At 38.7% G+C, this 17540-nt stretch overlaps 4 protein-coding genes across 4 annotated transcripts; 2 read left to right on the top strand and 2 right to left on the bottom strand.

Annotated features, from left to right (window-relative positions):
* The first annotated feature begins 189 nt into the window (after nucleotides 1–189).
* Nucleotides 190–2396, top strand: Mdh2 (malate dehydrogenase 2). The gene is made up of 5 exons (XM_018030015.2): nucleotides 190–487; nucleotides 879–1094; nucleotides 1161–1433; nucleotides 1498–1827; nucleotides 1899–2396. The coding sequence occupies exons 1-5, from the start codon at nucleotides 410–412 to the stop codon at nucleotides 2025–2027; spliced, it is 1026 nt and encodes a 341-aa protein (XP_017885504.1). The 5' UTR covers nucleotides 190–409; the 3' UTR covers nucleotides 2028–2396.
* Nucleotides 2397–2484: 88 nt separating this feature from the next.
* On the top strand, nucleotides 2485–6005 carry LOC108628270 (uncharacterized). Its single transcript, XM_026816342.1, has 5 exons — nucleotides 2485–4107; nucleotides 4184–4330; nucleotides 4384–4542; nucleotides 4694–5170; nucleotides 5243–6005. The coding sequence occupies exons 1-5, from the start codon at nucleotides 2773–2775 to the stop codon at nucleotides 5561–5563; spliced, it is 2439 nt and encodes an 812-aa protein (XP_026672143.1). The 5' UTR covers nucleotides 2485–2772; the 3' UTR covers nucleotides 5564–6005.
* On the bottom strand, nucleotides 6003–14228 carry 14-3-3epsilon (tyrosine 3-monooxygenase/tryptophan 5-monooxygenase activation protein epsilon). Its single transcript, XM_018030081.2, has 4 exons — nucleotides 14024–14228; nucleotides 10740–11046; nucleotides 10020–10363; nucleotides 6003–9457 (listed from the first exon to the last, which is right to left on the bottom strand). The coding sequence occupies exons 1-4, from the start codon at nucleotides 14085–14087 to the stop codon at nucleotides 9402–9404; spliced, it is 771 nt and encodes a 256-aa protein (XP_017885570.1). The 5' UTR covers nucleotides 14088–14228; the 3' UTR covers nucleotides 6003–9401.
* Nucleotides 14229–14842: 614 nt separating this feature from the next.
* Nucleotides 14843–17533, bottom strand: LOC108628232 (oxysterol-binding protein 1-like). Its single transcript, XM_026816341.1, has 2 exons — nucleotides 17295–17533; nucleotides 14843–17210 (listed from the first exon to the last, which is right to left on the bottom strand). Exons 1-2 carry the CDS (start codon nucleotides 17404–17406, stop codon nucleotides 17068–17070), a joined length of 255 nt encoding a protein of 84 aa, XP_026672142.1. The 5' UTR covers nucleotides 17407–17533; the 3' UTR covers nucleotides 14843–17067.
* Nucleotides 17534–17540: the final 7 nt, after the last annotated feature.

The following is a 17540-nucleotide window of genomic DNA, read 5'->3' as shown; positions in this document are numbered from 1 at the left end:
AAAGAACGGTGATATATAAACGAAATAAGAACGTATTCCCACGTATTTCTTTAATATAAGCACCGAGGTTAATTAATATACAAAAGATTAATTAATATATAAAGATGAAGTACGTAAATTAAAGGTCCGCGCGTATAAAATAGATTGCGAACGTGCGCAAATTGATCATGCGAAAACGCGCATGATTGCGTACGTAAGTATTTGCTACACGGTGATAGCTTGTGTAGCTACTACACGGATAGATTGGTAGAAGAAGGAGTGAAATAGAACAAGTTCAGATTAAGTGAGAACAACTGTGAAATAAGAGCACGTAATCGAGGTCACTGGCGTGTCTTTGAAAAGGTTATCGAACGTAGTCTACCCAGATTTGAAATCGGTCACATTCGTACTCTCAAAGTCACCCGCAAACATGCTGCCGTTTCCACGACTCCTGAAGGCCACGTTGACCGTCGCTCAAGGAGCGAAAGGGTTATCCACCAGTGCTAAAGTAAGTCTTTGTAAAATCATTCAGAAGCTTTGTCAAGTATCGTTTGCACCACCCAATCCATCAATCCTTTACGCCCCTTTTATTCGTTTCATTTCCCATCAAATGTGTGATTCCTTTGGATAAAAGATCAGAGCAGCGATATGAATATATAATTTCTTAATAGTTATGCAACATGGAACATTCTTTAAAAGCTACCGCTTGCAATATAATGAAATATTATCTGATTCTTAACATCGTACGAATTTTAGTTAAGAAATTATTCGTTATTAATCGTTAGAAATTCAATACGTAATTCGCGATGGAAGTGGAACAGTAGAGAAAAAGTTACAGATCGGGATAAATACGTACATGCACATTTTAGATCGTTGGCAATTTGTTGGTATTCTTTCAGCGCAATGGCAAGGTTGCAATTTTGGGAGCGAGCGGAGGAATCGGTCAGCCGATGTCGTTACTCATGAAGCAATCGCCGCTTGTAAGCGAATTGTCATTGTACGATATTGTACATACACCGGGTGTTGCTGCCGATCTTTCGCACATTGATACGCCCGCAAAAGTAAAGGCATACAACGGTCCAGATCAGTTGAGAGATTCACTTAAAGGATGTCAGGTGTTTAAATCATTTATTATATTTACATAAAACATCTGAACATCTTGTTCTAAAAGATATTTTTAGGTGATCCTTATCCCCGCCGGTGTGCCACGAAAACCGGGAATGACTAGAGATGATCTCTTCAACACAAATGCTTCAATAGTGAGAGATCTCGCTCAGGCTGCGGCCGAAGTAGCACCGAAAGCTTTTATTGCCATTATTTCGAATCCGGTCAATAGCACCGTGCCTATCGCTAGCGAGGTGCTGAAAAAGGCTGGCGTTTATGATCCGAAAAGAGTATTTGGTGTAACGACACTCGATATTGTCAGAGCGAACGCGTTTATCGCTGAAGCTAAAGTTAGTACAATGGATTTAAGAAGCTAATTTTGTACGCACGTATGATACACGAATGTCTTTTTAGGGTCTTAACCCACAGGACGTGTCGGTGCCAGTTATTGGAGGTCATAGCGGTGTCACCATTATACCGCTGATTTCGCAAGCTAAGCCATCAGTTTCATTTCCAGAAGACAAACTTAAGGCTCTGACAGTGAGAATCCAGGAAGCTGGCACGGAGGTTGTTAAAGCCAAAGCTGGCGCTGGTTCTGCAACCCTTTCAATGGCGTACGCTGGTGCCCGATTCGGTATGTCCTTACTCAGGGGACTTAAAGGAGAGAAGGTGGTAGAGTGCACCTTCGTACAGTCGAGCGAAGTCAGCGGCGTTAGTTACTTTTCAACGCCCGTTGTCTTGGGTGTAAGTACTAATCATTGGATTTCAAAAATCTACATTTCAAATGTCGTGTTTATGAGAAACTCTTTTTGTAGAAAAACGGACTTGAGAAGAATCTTGGCCTCGGCACGCTCAGCCCCTTTGAAAAACAGTTACTGGAACAGGCTATTCCAGAGCTCCAAAAGAATATCAAGAAAGGAGAAGACTTCGTTAACAAGAAGTGAACTTCTTGAATCGAAACGTTATACAGATCAAGTGATTAAGTTATTAAATGAAATCCGTTATCTTCAGTATTGATTACGAAGAATATTCGCGTTGTACGCGAACGTGAAGCGTTATGCAAAAAGACAAAACAAATACCGAATTCTTTATACATACTGTTAGTAGATGAATAAGAATGAATTTGACAAAATTTAAATTCACTTTTGAATACTCAATATGATAGGAAAACAAAATGTGCAGGAACGTAAAAAGTTACAGATAATATTGTTAATATTCTAAGGATAACGTTCATAGAGCGTGTTTGAAGGAAATGAAATGTCGAACACCAAAGTCGTTGTAGTTGATCTGAAAATAAAAAAGAAAATGCTAATTTTTAAGGAAACTATTATTTACCCTTAAAATTTTCTCTTTTCTCCTTGCAATATCGGGTGGACACTGACTAAGATATTAAATTACATTATACGACAACACTACGAAAGCTTCTTCCTTTGGCATCAAAATAAATATTAGCAACCTTTGACTGAAAGTACAATGTCATTTGTGTATCGAAGAAATAGGACGGTTCAATAAGTAAACTACTTCAGTTTAAAATACTTAATTCTGGTGCCAGTTGAAGTGATTCGTATGAAAAGTGCTCTGATCCCATTTCTTATTTTCAAAATGTTAACACCTTCTTGATCAAGGATCCACGTACTAAACTGGATCCAAATATTCCATTCAAACATCAAGTGATCAGCCTAAGAGGATATGGAAACAGCAAAACGAAAATGCTACAAGCGATCTCGGCACAAACAGTTCTTACATCAATCTCAAGAGTATTTACTGTATAGTTCGGATTCTTCTAACGATGATGGGATTGGAAGCAGTAGAAATTTCAAGAAAATTTGTGATTCCTCTGAACGATTATTGCATCAACGATCCCCGGAATCCGTTCTTTTCGAATCGCAACCACTCGATTTATCATGCTACGTCGAACTCAGCCCGGAAATTTTACCCAGTCTCCGACGAAGAAAATTAGATTTAAATGGATCGGAGAAATTCGATAAGAAAGAAATTATTGAGAATGACAATGAGTTAGAAATTTCCGAAACGACGCAAGTAAATAATAAATTATCGCAGCAAAACAGCGATGTAAACTGTTTTCCGTTAGACAAAACGTTGTCAATAAATGACGAAATTAAATCAGACATGAACGCTTGTCAATCTATGCAAAAGATCGAATCTTTCTCAACGATTGAGCATAGTGTTTGTAATTGCGATACCAATCTCCGATCCTCGAAATCTGTTTATGATATGCCTTGCAATTACGTTTCAGAGCCACTGCAAAATACTAATTTTAATTCAGAACTGATACCACGGAATCATGAGTGTCATAATTTTTCGAACAACTCTCAAACGACAATTTTTTTTTGCGAATCCGACGGCATCAGACAGGGCGGGCGTACTAGATTCGAAATAGTTAACGAGAAAAATTTACGAGATTCAACCGAAAGTAGATCTGCTAGCAACTGGGACGAGTGTAAACGAATTCTTTCGAATTTACGACAATTAAACAGTTTCAAAGTGCGAACCGCCAATCACGAGTTCACTGCAAATACGTTACCAAGAAATAAAAAATTTGAGGAAACCAGCTGGTTCTCGTGTAACACGTCTTCGGTTACTTCGGAGGACAATTCAAACGAACGCGTTGCTAAACGCCCGCGCCCTTTCAATGAAACTGACAAGATCGATGATAAAATCGACGATGATAAAAGTTACGGACAAGAAAGAAATAAAACGACGAGAATCAGGGCTCGTTCGACAACCCCTTGCAGTGGATCACCGCCGCCTGCAAAGAGATGTCGGACCACGCTGAAATTCGATGATGACGAAGAAGTGGAGAGACCGCAGGAACCACCTGCTTCTGTTGCGGTTATTCACTTGTTGCCAGTGGAAAAAAATAACGATCGAAGTTACGCTTGTCCAAATGCGAAGATCAGCAAAGCACGTTGGAGCGGTGTTAGCACGGAATCACCGACCACTTCGATATTGGACCTTCCGCTCGTATCAGACTCCGGCGGCTGTAGCAGATGCCTTAATGAAGTAATTTCCTTTCATTTTTTAAAAGACACTTTATTACCTCGAATCACTAGTGTTGCGATGGCATTATCGTTTGCAGCTCGAACAGATTAGCGAATACCGGGTCAAATGCGTGTGCTTCCAGCAAGAACAGAAACCGGCAATTAAATTTGTTAAGAAACCTATAACAAGGATCGTTCTGTTCTGTGTATGGCTGATAAAAAGAATGGCAATCTTATTAAAGAAAGTAAGTATAATTGTTCAGTTAAAAAGGAACCGCGCTCATTAAAACTGTTGCAGAGTTACGGAAGTTTCAAACAAGTTGTTTCGACGTCCTCGTCTAAGAGGAAGCAGATAGAAGAACTGAGTCGAATGGTAACGATGTTACGCTCGGAGAACGAGCAGATGATTAACATGTTTTTGGAAAAAATTACACGTTTGTCCGACGAAGTTATCCAGGTATATCATCGCATGTTTAAAAAATCCAACAAATCAAATGAATGTGCAGATAATAGAAATGTCACGCATCTTCATGTATAATTCTCTGTATTCTGCTACCCACATCGTTCATATATTAAATGAGACCTGTTAGCATAATTTGTTATCGCAGGTACGTGCGAGTAACGTAACCGCTCTCGGTTCTTTGACCGCAGAGGTCAATAGTATGCAGGAGGTTAGTAAGAAGCTCGTCGGAAACAACGACACGCTGATGCAAGAGCTGAGAAAGCTGCACGAGGTTTTAGAGAACGTAAAGCCAAATTCCCCGAAGAAACTGCCGTCTCTTCCACCCCCAATGCCATCGGTTTCAATGATGACCATCCCATCAGTTATTGTTCCTCCGCCGGCTACTGCTCCTCCTCCTCCACCGCCACCTCCTCCACCGCCTCCACCTCCTCCTCCTCCGCCACTTCCACCACTTCAATTACTTCAGTCGCCGGCCAACTTAATTACCCCAACTACCCCAAATAACGGAAGAACCATCAGGTCACCCGCAAGGAAGTGCTCGACACCGCTGCTTAATAGACCGAGTATAACCGTGGAGGATTTGCTGAAAGTAACACTAAAGAAAGCACCGCAGAACATTAAGGTAATTGTTCTTTAGCCTTATAGTCCTCGTCCAACCGGATTTGTCAAACTGGAATTGCCCTTGATATTACAGGAGAACAGGCGAAATACTATACCAGGACCAAAAGGACCCGTAGTCTCTTTAGACATGTTACGTAGTGTCAAATTAAAATCTGCCAGGCGCAGAACGGCTGATCAGATCGCAAGATCTCCGAGAGGCACTCGGATGATCAAGACACGTACAGTATCGAGTCTCAGCTTGTCACCGATTACAGATAACTCGCTGGGTAGAATTCTGAAACAGGTCGATCTTAATAGACGGCCGAGACGTCTGATGTCCAACCCATCGAGCTACGATATTAACGGGGAAGATAAACAGTCGCCGAGTACACAGAGGAAAGATAGTGAATCGTAACCCGCGATTGCGTAAGTACACAGTACACAATCGTTGATAATCGCGGATTAGGGAAAGTTCATTTTATCAGTCCGAAAGATGTGTATATGTATATCGTTTTAACGTGTTAAGTTATATTATTTATCAATACGCTCAGATTCGGTCGCATAGTAAATACAAGATAATAAAATCTCTTTTTCGATTATGGATACGAAGTGTGGCGAATACTTTTCACAGAATTTTAGTAGAGTACGCGCAGATTGAATTTCATATCTTATTTTAATTGTTGACTTGAAAAAATCCGCATTACGATTCGGTGGAAAACATTGTCACATTTAGTTTGGGAGTTTTAGATAACTCGGATTTACGATAAGAGAAACATTTTACACACATATTCAATTATGTTAACTGAGAATAACGCATTGTAATAAGTAACAATCGCAAATAAAGGATTCTTCGATTAGAGAGTTGTAATTACTTTATTTATAGCTTTCACGTGTGTGTGTGGTTTTACAGAAAAAATTCGTACCCGGTGTAATCGCATTGATTGTAATAGTTAAATTAGTAGTAGTAGTACAGAGCGTGAGAATGTATATGCGAATCGGAAAAAAGAAAAGACAGATTTTTTTTAGCCTCTCCTCCAAATTACGATAAACTTTCTTGATATCCAGATCTAATCATTCGCTTTATGGATTAGTGACAAGATAGAATAATTCGAAGATAATTACAGAAAGGTGGAAAGAGATATACATATATAATATTCGATACGAGACAAGGGAAACGATGGCACGTCTAAAAAGATGGAGTAGACATATCAACTGTTATGTTATATGTCATTTCTTTCTTCTTTCTCTTATTTTCTTTTTATAACAATCGATTAAACACGCATAACGGTACCTGAAAAAAGAATGAAAGCGATCCCAATATAGGTACGCTTTTCGTTAACAGCACTACAATAAAATTCAGGTGACATCAATGCCTACCTATCATTTCTATTTTACCAGAGATTTTCTCTTTGATTTCACTTAGGAACACTCTACATTATTCAATTCATTTCATAATCAGTTACGCGTTACATCATCGCGGTAATAATAAATTTTATCGCTTTGAATTACTTCATCTTGTTCTTAATCCATCATGTAAGCAAATAATTGAATGAGGCATCTCACAATTTATCGTCCTTTGGAATTCATTTTTAACGCCACATTCGTTGCCACTGACAAGCAGACACTTTATTGTACACCAAATTGTTCTTCTCCGGAGACTTGCCACTCGTACGCGTGGTATGTTATGCACATGCACGTATGTATGTAAACTATTTTAAATATCATTATCCGCGTGTGATGATACTGATGTTGTCCTCTGATTCTCTACTGTTCTTCATAAATGTACTTCCGTTCACGGTACTCCGTTACCCTCCAAGGTGTCTTCAACGCGATTATCAATATTATTGACGACGACGCATTTTTTAAGTACGAAAATTCGCTCTTAAAAGATGCTGTTGTCGGCAATATTGGTCGAACGATTCGCATGAATTTTTCTTTTCAACTTCCTCGATACCCTAGTTTCACGGTCTTAAGATTACTCGCATATACTTACTTACGATGCCGGTGATATTACTTTGAGTTATTCTTTGTAACGTTACATTATAAATCTGTATCGTATTATTAATACCTAAATAAATATAGGGACACGATGTACACCGAAAATTTCTAGGCAGAACTCTGGATTGTTCAGTTTGCGCATTTCCTTCTCGGCGTTTGATCTTGTTTAATTCCTCTTTGTTCTGAGTATACACCTCGCTTTCTTGCTGCACGCTTACGGTTTTGTTGCAAATTATCTTTGATGTTATTTTTGCTTACTGTATATGTAACGAGAAAGGACTGTGCAAAGTTTCAGATTCTGTTTTTCTCGGTGATACAGTGGCGATTAGAAATTTATGGTACACGATTGAAATGTGAATTGCAATGAACTTCTGCTTCACCATAACGACTGCGCACGTAAGCTTCTTTATATTCTAAATAATCGAGCGATCGTTAGGAATGTTGAACGTGGAACAATTGCATTTGAAGAATTCTTTTACAACGTACACAGATTTTAAATTACGCTATTTACCACGATAAACAAATATTTCTACAGTGAATCGCCAACATTCTTTTAGTTGGGAAGAATATACAAACAGAATGAGTAAAGAAAAAGAATATCTTCATTTTTTCTTGTTTACTTCATAAGCGGAAATCGACGGAATGGTTTATCGATAAAAATGTGAATGAACATATTACTGAGATCAATGAAAGTATGAGAATGGAATCGAGGACAGTGATAGCGGAAGTGAGCGCGGGTGAAAAGAGAATCGGGATACAATCGTTTATTCTGCAATTTGTTATACCACAGCGATCGTTATAGTATACACAGGGGCGTATGAAAAAGTACAACCACAATTACAGACTAGCTAGGATAGCTACTTGGTTTTCTGCCTGTTGAACGTAATTTATTTTTTTCTATCCATTCTTTTCATTTAAAAGCTCATCTACCATGATTTTTTATGTATCCTTTTCTCGACGATTCCCCGATGCTCTTTTGCCGCATCGAAGAGATGCCGCTGATCGTTGCCCGCGAAAGAACATGCGTCACGCCGAGAACGGTGTTCAATCATGTCACTGGTTAAAATAATGTTCACTTTGATAAAACGTAAAATTTAAAACTGCGAAAGCTAGACTTAAGACGGGCCGATGTTCCTGCACTTTTCCTTTTAAGTACAACGCTTTCGCGGATTAGTGCAAGTCCTTTTCGATCATTTACAAATGATTACACTGGGAACTCATGTTCGAGACTTATATGAAATTATTTGCTTTGCGAGTCGGGACACTTCATCCGAGGAAGTACATTCAATAATATCTTATACACACAGAAAGCAGAGATGAAGTCGCGCGGTTCTATCCTGACTGTGTACTCGCATCACCACGTAAACTTCAGCTCTGGAGGAAATGCGTTTATCCCTTAGATAAACAGATGATTTACATTCGATTTATACACGCATACATTAATAATATCGTTATTCGTCGTAGTATGCGAGGAGTAAATGATGCGCGCAGTAAAAAAGCGGGGAAAAGGACGAGGAGACGTCGGGGATAGGGTTGAAAACAAACGAACACAATATGTATATGCACTTTCAATCGACGTCGAGCCAGTAGGATGTTTCGATATTGATGAGATGTTATGTTGAGGGATAATGTAATTCGTTCTCACACACTGAGTTCTACATAAACGAAGGTTTATTCTGACTGGATTCATGCGTATTGTTTTTTTCTTTCATCCTTCTTTTCCCTCGTTTCTAATTAATACAGATCAATATACGCGCTCCGTCGATGTCCACTTAACATTCTCGACATCGTCCATTGAATTTTAACCGGATATACACAGTGCTAAAGACAGTATATATATATATATATTTACTTGGATTTTTCATTTTTGTTTCTTCTGGATGAACGCAAAAGAAGGCAAAGCATCGGATGCCTCTCTAAACGCTCTTGCATTCTCTATAAACCTCAGAGTGCGTGCCCATTTTGTTTTGATAACTTTTCTGCGCGCTCCGTATAATTCAACGTGTGTTATGTATGTGTGTTTGTATATGTTTCAAATGATTTTTTTTCGCTTTTTGTTAATGTATTTTTTTGGAGTAACCGTACGTACGTGCGTGCTTAGGGTCACGCAATCGCTAAAGATCTCCCCTTCCCACCCCGAACTTCCACCTGCTTGAATTGTTTTTTTCTTTTGCTTACAAGTTATTAAGAGTTTTTTGCTTTCTTGTGTTTTTTTCAGTTTTATATACGCAAGATAACACTCACTACAGTTAGAGTTACGATACGTCCTGATCTTCCACGTCTTGCAACTGCTCCTTCTGTTCGCCCTCCCCTATATAACACAAAAACAAAATTACAATTAAAAAAACAGTTTCGTCGCAATATGATAAAGTGCCGCGATATGATCAATTAATAAGGCCGATAAGGCTATTGTGAAGGAAAGTTATGTGTATCATCCGAAATTTATTAAAATATCTGGATGAAATCTTAAAGGGAAAATGATGGACAAGGATGGATGGAGTTGCTCACCGGATGACTTATGGTGTAAGAGCTTATCGGAGAGGACGTGCCTGAATTCATGCATTGGTGGAAACGGCCGCAGCCTCGTGTTCACGATCAGCTTCGAACTCTAAATTATAAGCTAATCATTTCTCGTCCGTGTACACGTGTAAAAATTCTTTCAGAACAGTACACCATTCACAAAAACATTATCGCACTCTACTATACGATTTTATCTCGGTAGAGTGAAAAAAATCTGATATAACGAGAAGATTTTATCGTACCGCTACGAGACATATTATTGATCGCGAAAGCAACGTCACTTCTATGACCTAGTATCGGCAACAAAGTTTTTAAACGCGACTGTTTTCCACGAGCAAGACTCGCATACTAACCATCTCCTTGTATATCCGACGTCCAAAGGGTAAGATTGTCCCTAAGAAGCTGCATAATTAAGGTAGAATCTTTATAACTCTCTTCGGACAAGGTGTCTAATTCCGCGATCGCGTCATCAAAAGCTGCCTTCGCTAGACGGCACGCTCTGTCGGGGCTATTGAGAATTTCATAATAGAACACGGAGAAGTTAAGCGCCAATCCTAGACGTATGGGATGAGTCGGTGGCAGGTCCGTCATCGCAGTATCGCTCGCCGCTTTGTAGGCAACTAAAGAGTTCTCCGCGGCTTCCTTCCTGTCGTTACCGACGGCGAATTCGGCAAGGTAGCGGTGGTAATCACCCTTCCTATAATAACACATAGAAACATTGAATCACACTACAATATATTCAGAATCTTTTGCTTTACACCAAATTTAACATATTAATCCATTGTTGTTAAATCTAATAAATTGCCAGCACTCGCAAATTATCTGCAAGTTACTCGTGTGAATCGTGGATGCAGACGACTGAAAGTTTTAGAAAACAATATAGGTACCTCGAAAATCAGTGACCGAAACGAAACGTTCTTCCGTGCTACTGGTCACCTTTAAATCTAAACTGTCGTACCTTGCAGTCAGAAACAAATGCTATTTTAAGAAGAGTTTCGGAATTTGCTAACGTTGTATGAACGAATATGCAAGAATGAATAAAAATGTGATAAGAGATTAATAAAAATCCTTACATTTTGTAATAGAAGACTTTCGATTCGCCAGTGGACGCGCACGGAATCAGATGTTTGTCTAAAACTCCCAGAATATCAGCACAGATGTCTTTCAGCTCCTTCTCGACCTGAGATCGGTACTGGCGGATCATCTCTAACTTCCTCTCGGCACCCTTGTTCTCTTCCTTTTGTTCGATGTTTGAGATTATTCTCCAGGAGGCCCTCCTCGCTCCGATCACATTTTTGTAGGCGACAGAGAGTAGATTCCTTTCCTCGACGGTAAGCTCCACATCCAGCGAGGCGACCTTTTTCATCGCCTCGACCATCTCTGCAAAATAACAACGGCGAGATCATCGCCGTCCATGAACGTGCCATTATATTGAAAATCAACATTAAATAAATAGAATCTATTCCAACAAGCATGGAAACTATAGAAGTGAAATTTTGGCCCTGATGAAAAATGAAGAAAAAAATATTAGGAATATTGTTCGAAGAATATGGAAATTAAAACGAAAGTGTGTATCGTACCGTTCTAATAGAGGTTTCGAATTTCCCGTGGTATATTACACGCAATCATGGCAAAGTAATGAATCGGAAATGATCTATTGATTAATACACAGGTGCACCGTGTGCATGTGTGTACGGATATATTATAAGGTTCATCTGGGATGTTATAGAAACTCTGCGCAAGGAAGACCGGCATACAGGCATATATTAACCTAATGCCCCTTGAACTTTGCGAGAAGGTTGGTTACTATTGTGTATTTATCATCAATAGTTGTACAACGTTTAAGAATAATGATATCAATCGCTTGCTTTCATCTGGATTTTACTACTTTCCTGAACTGCAAAGGAACTGATTAACGAATCGTTGACGTATTCCGTCATGTTCGCCACTAGAAATCAATAAAGTAAAGCAGCATGCGTGCTAATATATTACTTTGCCTTAGCTACATCAAATTTGCAATATCTTAATTGAATCGATAAATTAATATAAACTTTTTTTACTGAGTTTAGTTAAAAGAATTGTCTACATGTTGTGTATTGTGACGCTCTACTTATAGACGATATCAAAATCTGTGGCATCCTGATTGGATCGATAAACGGGCGCAAAAGTTATTAAAGGGGCATGCAATAAACGAGAGACGAAGAACAGCATTAACGGAATCAGTTATTATCAGTGGAACGATGCAAGGTTCTTGAAACAGAACCGGTAGCATAATTCATCACGCTCTTAATTTGTAAATCACGATTTTATATAATATGTCATGTAGTTTTAGGACTTAAAGTTTGTCGAATTTTGCTCTATACGATATAGATTTAAAATTGTTTAAGAAGTTTTGTTATAGTTCTTCATTTGGGATATACATGTATGTATTTAGAGGCCGGTGATGTTCCGTCAATATGCCCACGAAATATGTATTCTCCTCGTGGAAAGGATTAACGTGTACTGCCTCCCTTTATTATCGTATCGGCATAGGATTAACAAACATTTCATGGTGACATTTACGAGAAGAGATCAGGCTCAAGTTCATGGTGGTTCCGGGCGGTGAAAATTACCGTGAACACGGTATACCTGGTGATGGAGGTGTACAGAAACGTGGGATAGCTAGTACAGATCAATACTTTCCTTCTGGTGCGGCCTCTCTTCTCCCCCACTCCGACTGTTCATCTCACCCCTTGCCGTTCTCACCCTTCGCTTGTAATCTCTCCCGCCCGTCCTCTACCCTCTTCCTGCTCTTCGTCTAACCGTCTCGTGTCTTACTCTCGCAACCCTCAAATTTACCCATCGCCCTTCCTTCTCCGTATCCCGGGAGAGTCGCATCGACCCCTCTCCCTTCTACCCTCTCATTCTTCACGCTTAGCGGCCATCTCAACCCGGCAGACTCCTATATGCATGTATTTCCACCCTTTAATATGTCTCTGTCTCGATTAACATTGCCCACGCGGTGACAAAAATGACGAAATTATAAAAAGCCGCTTCGTAGAACGAAGAGAAAAATTGTGTATCTTCGATTGGTACGCTGTACTGGTAATCCTCTGTCCCTTATCTCAGATATTTTAGAAATGAGATTTCCAATCATTTCTTACACTTGACCAAAAGCTAACCAAATTTATGTATTTCTAAATGAAATTATATAAATTTGGTCAAATTCCTTGAAATGGCAAAAATTCTCAAATAGCTGTTACAGCTCACTATAATGAATACATATTGTGAAATAGCTATAAGTTTGTTACTAAACAGAAACTAGTTTGCGAGACACATGAATCACCGAACGGTTATGAGAAATCTACAGGAAGATATGTAAGTGTTTCCGGAAAATGTCAAACATGTTCATTTGATTCGCAAGCCTGATAACGTATCCCACGAGACAAAGAGCACTGCGTAAAATATATCTACGAGAAATGCAAAACGAGAGGTTCTTCAAACGAAGAGGTCTGACTGTTTTTTCTACCACTGTCGACTGTTCCACTGTGAGGTACTTTAATAACCAAGAGTCAAAACAAAAAGTTCTATGTACGCATAAAATTGTAAAGCAACGGACACAGTATAATGAGAAAGGAAATTGCTTTCATTGCTTCATTGTACAATGAAGGATGTAGAGAGAAAGTACCTATGAAAAGAATGTAACATAATTTTCCAAAAGCGTTACCGTGGATCTGTCTGTAGATTGACCAAATGATTTCTCTCTGCTTTCAAGGCCAAATGCCACGAGCAGCACATGCGTTACTACGTGTCTAAAGAGTAACCCGGCAGCGATTGGTAAGTATCGTGCCGCGTCTATGCGTCACACACGTCGGTGAAGGACCGACTTATCCGGTTATCTGTTGAGGTCCCCATAAAGTATACTGAGTATAACACGCTTAACAACGTCGCCTCGGCGTTCGCTCGAGCTCAAGATGACAAAACAATTCTTAACGTGAACCCTTCGCCTCTTGTTATGATCCGTAGCAAGGGCTCCAGAGAATTCACGTATCATGACAGAGTCCGGCGGAGCGGTGACAGAAGCTAAGAACGAACCCACCCTTTGATAAAGGAATACCGGTCACGAACCGGCGAGTCGGCCACCGCCGTATGCGGAATAATCATATTTGACGTTTCACAGACTTTTGACAGATCTGACCAGGCCTGATTCCGTTTAAGGTTTATAAAGAAACTTTTGCTATATTCAACGAGATCTAACGACAGGGAACGCCACGAGGGCGGTGGTACCTCCTTTCTCTTCGTACCCGTGCTTTGTACCGATTTCGTGGATTTCATTTTGACGCAGGCCGGGTCCTTTCCCCGGAAAATATCCACTCACCGTCATAGCGCTCCGCTTGCTCAGCCAGTTTCGCTTTATAAACGTTGTCCTCCCGTTCCGACATCTTGGATGCTCGTGGATTTCACGGGTAGGCGAAGGGTTCCAGGGAAATCGCACGAAATACTCGTTTCACCGAAATACGTACACCTCGTCGTACAGCCACTCGCAAGCTCACTGACCAAGATGGCGGCGCCCGCCAACAATCGAAAGCAGTTCCCATTTCGCGCAGCCTCTGCAGACGCTCCACTCGCCATGCGCTTTAGCCGTGTATTACTACGCGTGACGTCATCCGTTAACGACGTCGCGCGCATGTCGGTTAAATTCACTGACTATCCAATAAAATTACCTACTATCAGCTACTACTTATCAACGAAAACATCGCTGTATCTTCATCTTCTTTTCTTCCCAATTACGATATATAATGTGTGTCTAACACATATTTCGCGTATACGTCATAAAATTAATGACGCGATCACTTGTTCGAACACTGAAGTGTACGTAGATGCAAAAACGCGGAGCGATAGAATAAATCTTTGATGGATGCATTTGTTGTTATTCTTAGTAAATATTCTCTATATAAATAGTCTCAATTTGTAAATAACTTTAATACCGAAGGATTTTTATGTTTGACGGACTTATACATATATGTATATATAATGAAAAGATAAGAACTACGGTAACTTATTGGTGTACGTAAAATCAAAAGAAAGGTTCCAGTGTGTTCCATGGCACCGCGCGAAATATCAAAATAAGGTTTTCTGTAACATAAGGTAAATGGATCATTCACTGGGTTGTTGATGATATATTCAATGATAGATGTTACCCGTTCAAGATGATTTTTAATTTGATACAATAAATCAATACAATTTGTTTGATGGAACAAAAAACTACGGTTATTTATCGTATAAATAATTGCACCATTTGTGCGATCAACGGGTGTTACAATAGGAGATACGCCAAAAAGGCAATCACATGAACGCTACAAAGATCGATTTTGTAGCGAAGCATTTTCTTTTTTAATATAATATGTATCGTTCCACACGAATAGCTAATGTACAAGCACTATTATAATCCAAACATCTGGTCTATCCATCTTATTATTTTTGCTTTAAATTATTTATTTTATAGTTAATTTGTATTTATATGTATACAGATATATCCGATTATAATCAACTATTAAAATTATAATACAGCCAAATACTTAATTATAACAATCATTGTAAACATTGGTTGCAAGCTAAATGTTCCGTTCAATATATATTCCCGATACAAGCTTAAATACTTGTCAATGTACAAACACTATGAACGGAACAATTGTATGATGTGCTCATAAGAAGGATATACAATGGGCTTTTAATTATTATATGTACATACGGGCATACATACATACATACATACATACATACATACAAGCATGCATACATACATACATATGTACGCACGCATCATTCACGCGCTTGCACCTGTGTTTAAACGTGTGTGCGTGTCTACGTACTGTAGTTTGGAAAAAGGATTTTGAATGGGTGTTAATGCTTCGAGTATAAGCGTCCCTCTTTCTCTTTAAAAAAAAGGAATAACTTATTACAACTTATGAGCCCTTCAATGTATCATTAAATTCTTTTTACACACTTTCCACAATAATATTGATTATGTTTTGTAACATTAGCTCGACGGAGTGTATAGTTATTGGGCTAGTTAAAGAACCAGCCCGTATTTCGTGGAACATTCGAAGAATCTAGGTCTGCACAAAAAATTGCAGAAATTTTGGAAGCGTACCCCATTTATACTATTTGTTTATTTTGCCGTTTAACGATAGTACAAATGCGACTCCCGATATGAGATCTCAATGTATCGAATTCTCTCGTTGTTACGAACACTTTATCCGCAGGAACATTTCTCTTGTAGCGGTACAGATTGTCGTATCAACGTAAACGAATGCCGCTTCTTATCCAATTTTCGTACAAAGACGGGTTAAGACGTGGCAGTCGAGTGAACAGTCTGGCCGCATCATGCATGTAAATAATCAATATGTAAAAACGAGTCACCTATCAAATATCTAATACTTTAAATGATTTAATCAGGCTCTTTAGACACATCCAGCGCGATTATTTCATCTGATTTACTTTTAGTAATAACGTTACAATTTTTCTTTTAGCATTTTTTCTGAATTCTTTTTTTTTTCATTTTTATATACTCAGCATCGCGTCAAGCATCGAAAATACATTTTATAATCTATATAAGTACTTTCCACGATGATTAGTTGTAATAATCAATGTATCAGAAAGTTATGGTAATTTCCCGAAGTTGCTGCTACATTCGGTCTTGATTGGAAATTAGTATTCATATTTAAAAGAGGAAATTTAATCATCTAAATCCGTTTAAAACGAATTACAAATACTGCAACAGTATTGATTGTTCAACTTAAACTTCCAGTTCTTTGCGATCTTTAACATTTGTTTCTAATATCTTAATGTTCTCGTAATAAAAGTCATCGATCTTATTGCTATACTTCAGTTATAAACTGAGTTAACAAAATTCTTGCGAATTGAATTTGCTTATTGATAGTATCTGGATTTTTCATGAACGTATTATCATACACATCTAGCTTATTTAACAGAATCTAAAACGAATACGGAAAATTTTTAAGTTCATAAAAAACTGTATGCAAAGCGTTAATTGGGCCATGTGGACTGTATACGATGATACTCTCGTTTGTTTAAAAAAGTGGGTACATGAAAGGGACCATGATGCAAACAGAAGGATATGTAAGACAATGGGGATAAATGGTATACTACAAAAACGCTCATTATATGTGTCAGAATGCAAATTTCGACCAGTTCATTGGAAGATGTAGTGACTAATGACTAAACCATGTTCCCTAACAACTCGACTTTATCACGTCAGCATTTTTGCTTTTAGTTTCAAACGCCATGTTCTTCGCGAAAATGATATCTAAAATGACTACCTTTACTTTAAACAAATCCAAACATTTCTGCATTGTATATTGGCGGTCACGATATTAATTGATATAATCATATAGTGAACTAAAATATGTTCGGACATCGTGACCAATCACCTTTACTCTTACATTCCCAATATTCACCACCGTATATGTAGCACAAACTGTCCGTGTATGGATCCTGCTCTTTTTTAAACCATAACGGCTCGTAAGCTTCATACGGTAAACCTGACATAAATGAAAATTATTTAGTTAACTTTCTTCAATAATTGAGAAACTGTTCTCCAATTAATCATGAATATATAAAAGTACCTTGAGTAGCCGCTTTCTCAGCCTCGTGTTCCCGAGCACGTCGGACAGCTCTCTGTTTTTCTTCTAATCGGAGTTTTTCTGCATTTGCTTCATCCCACTGTCCATTTTCCATTAGTCGTTGATCAGGTCTAAATCTAGAATCTGTAGGAGCAACCCCATCCTCAGGCTCATTAAGTTGACACGCTAGTTCCGTAAAATTGTAATACTTTTCACTATCTGAACTACAATAACAAAAGCATTATAACG

The sequence above is a fragment of the Ceratina calcarata genome, unplaced genomic scaffold (assembly GCF_001652005.2).
Source record: "Ceratina calcarata isolate Rehan_Ccalc_2016 unplaced genomic scaffold, ASM165200v1 scaffold514.2, whole genome shotgun sequence".
Lineage (NCBI taxonomy): Eukaryota > Metazoa > Arthropoda > Insecta > Hymenoptera > Apidae > Ceratina > Ceratina calcarata.
Note: the sequence above shows the minus strand (reverse complement) of the source record. Positions and strands in the feature narration are given on the sequence as shown.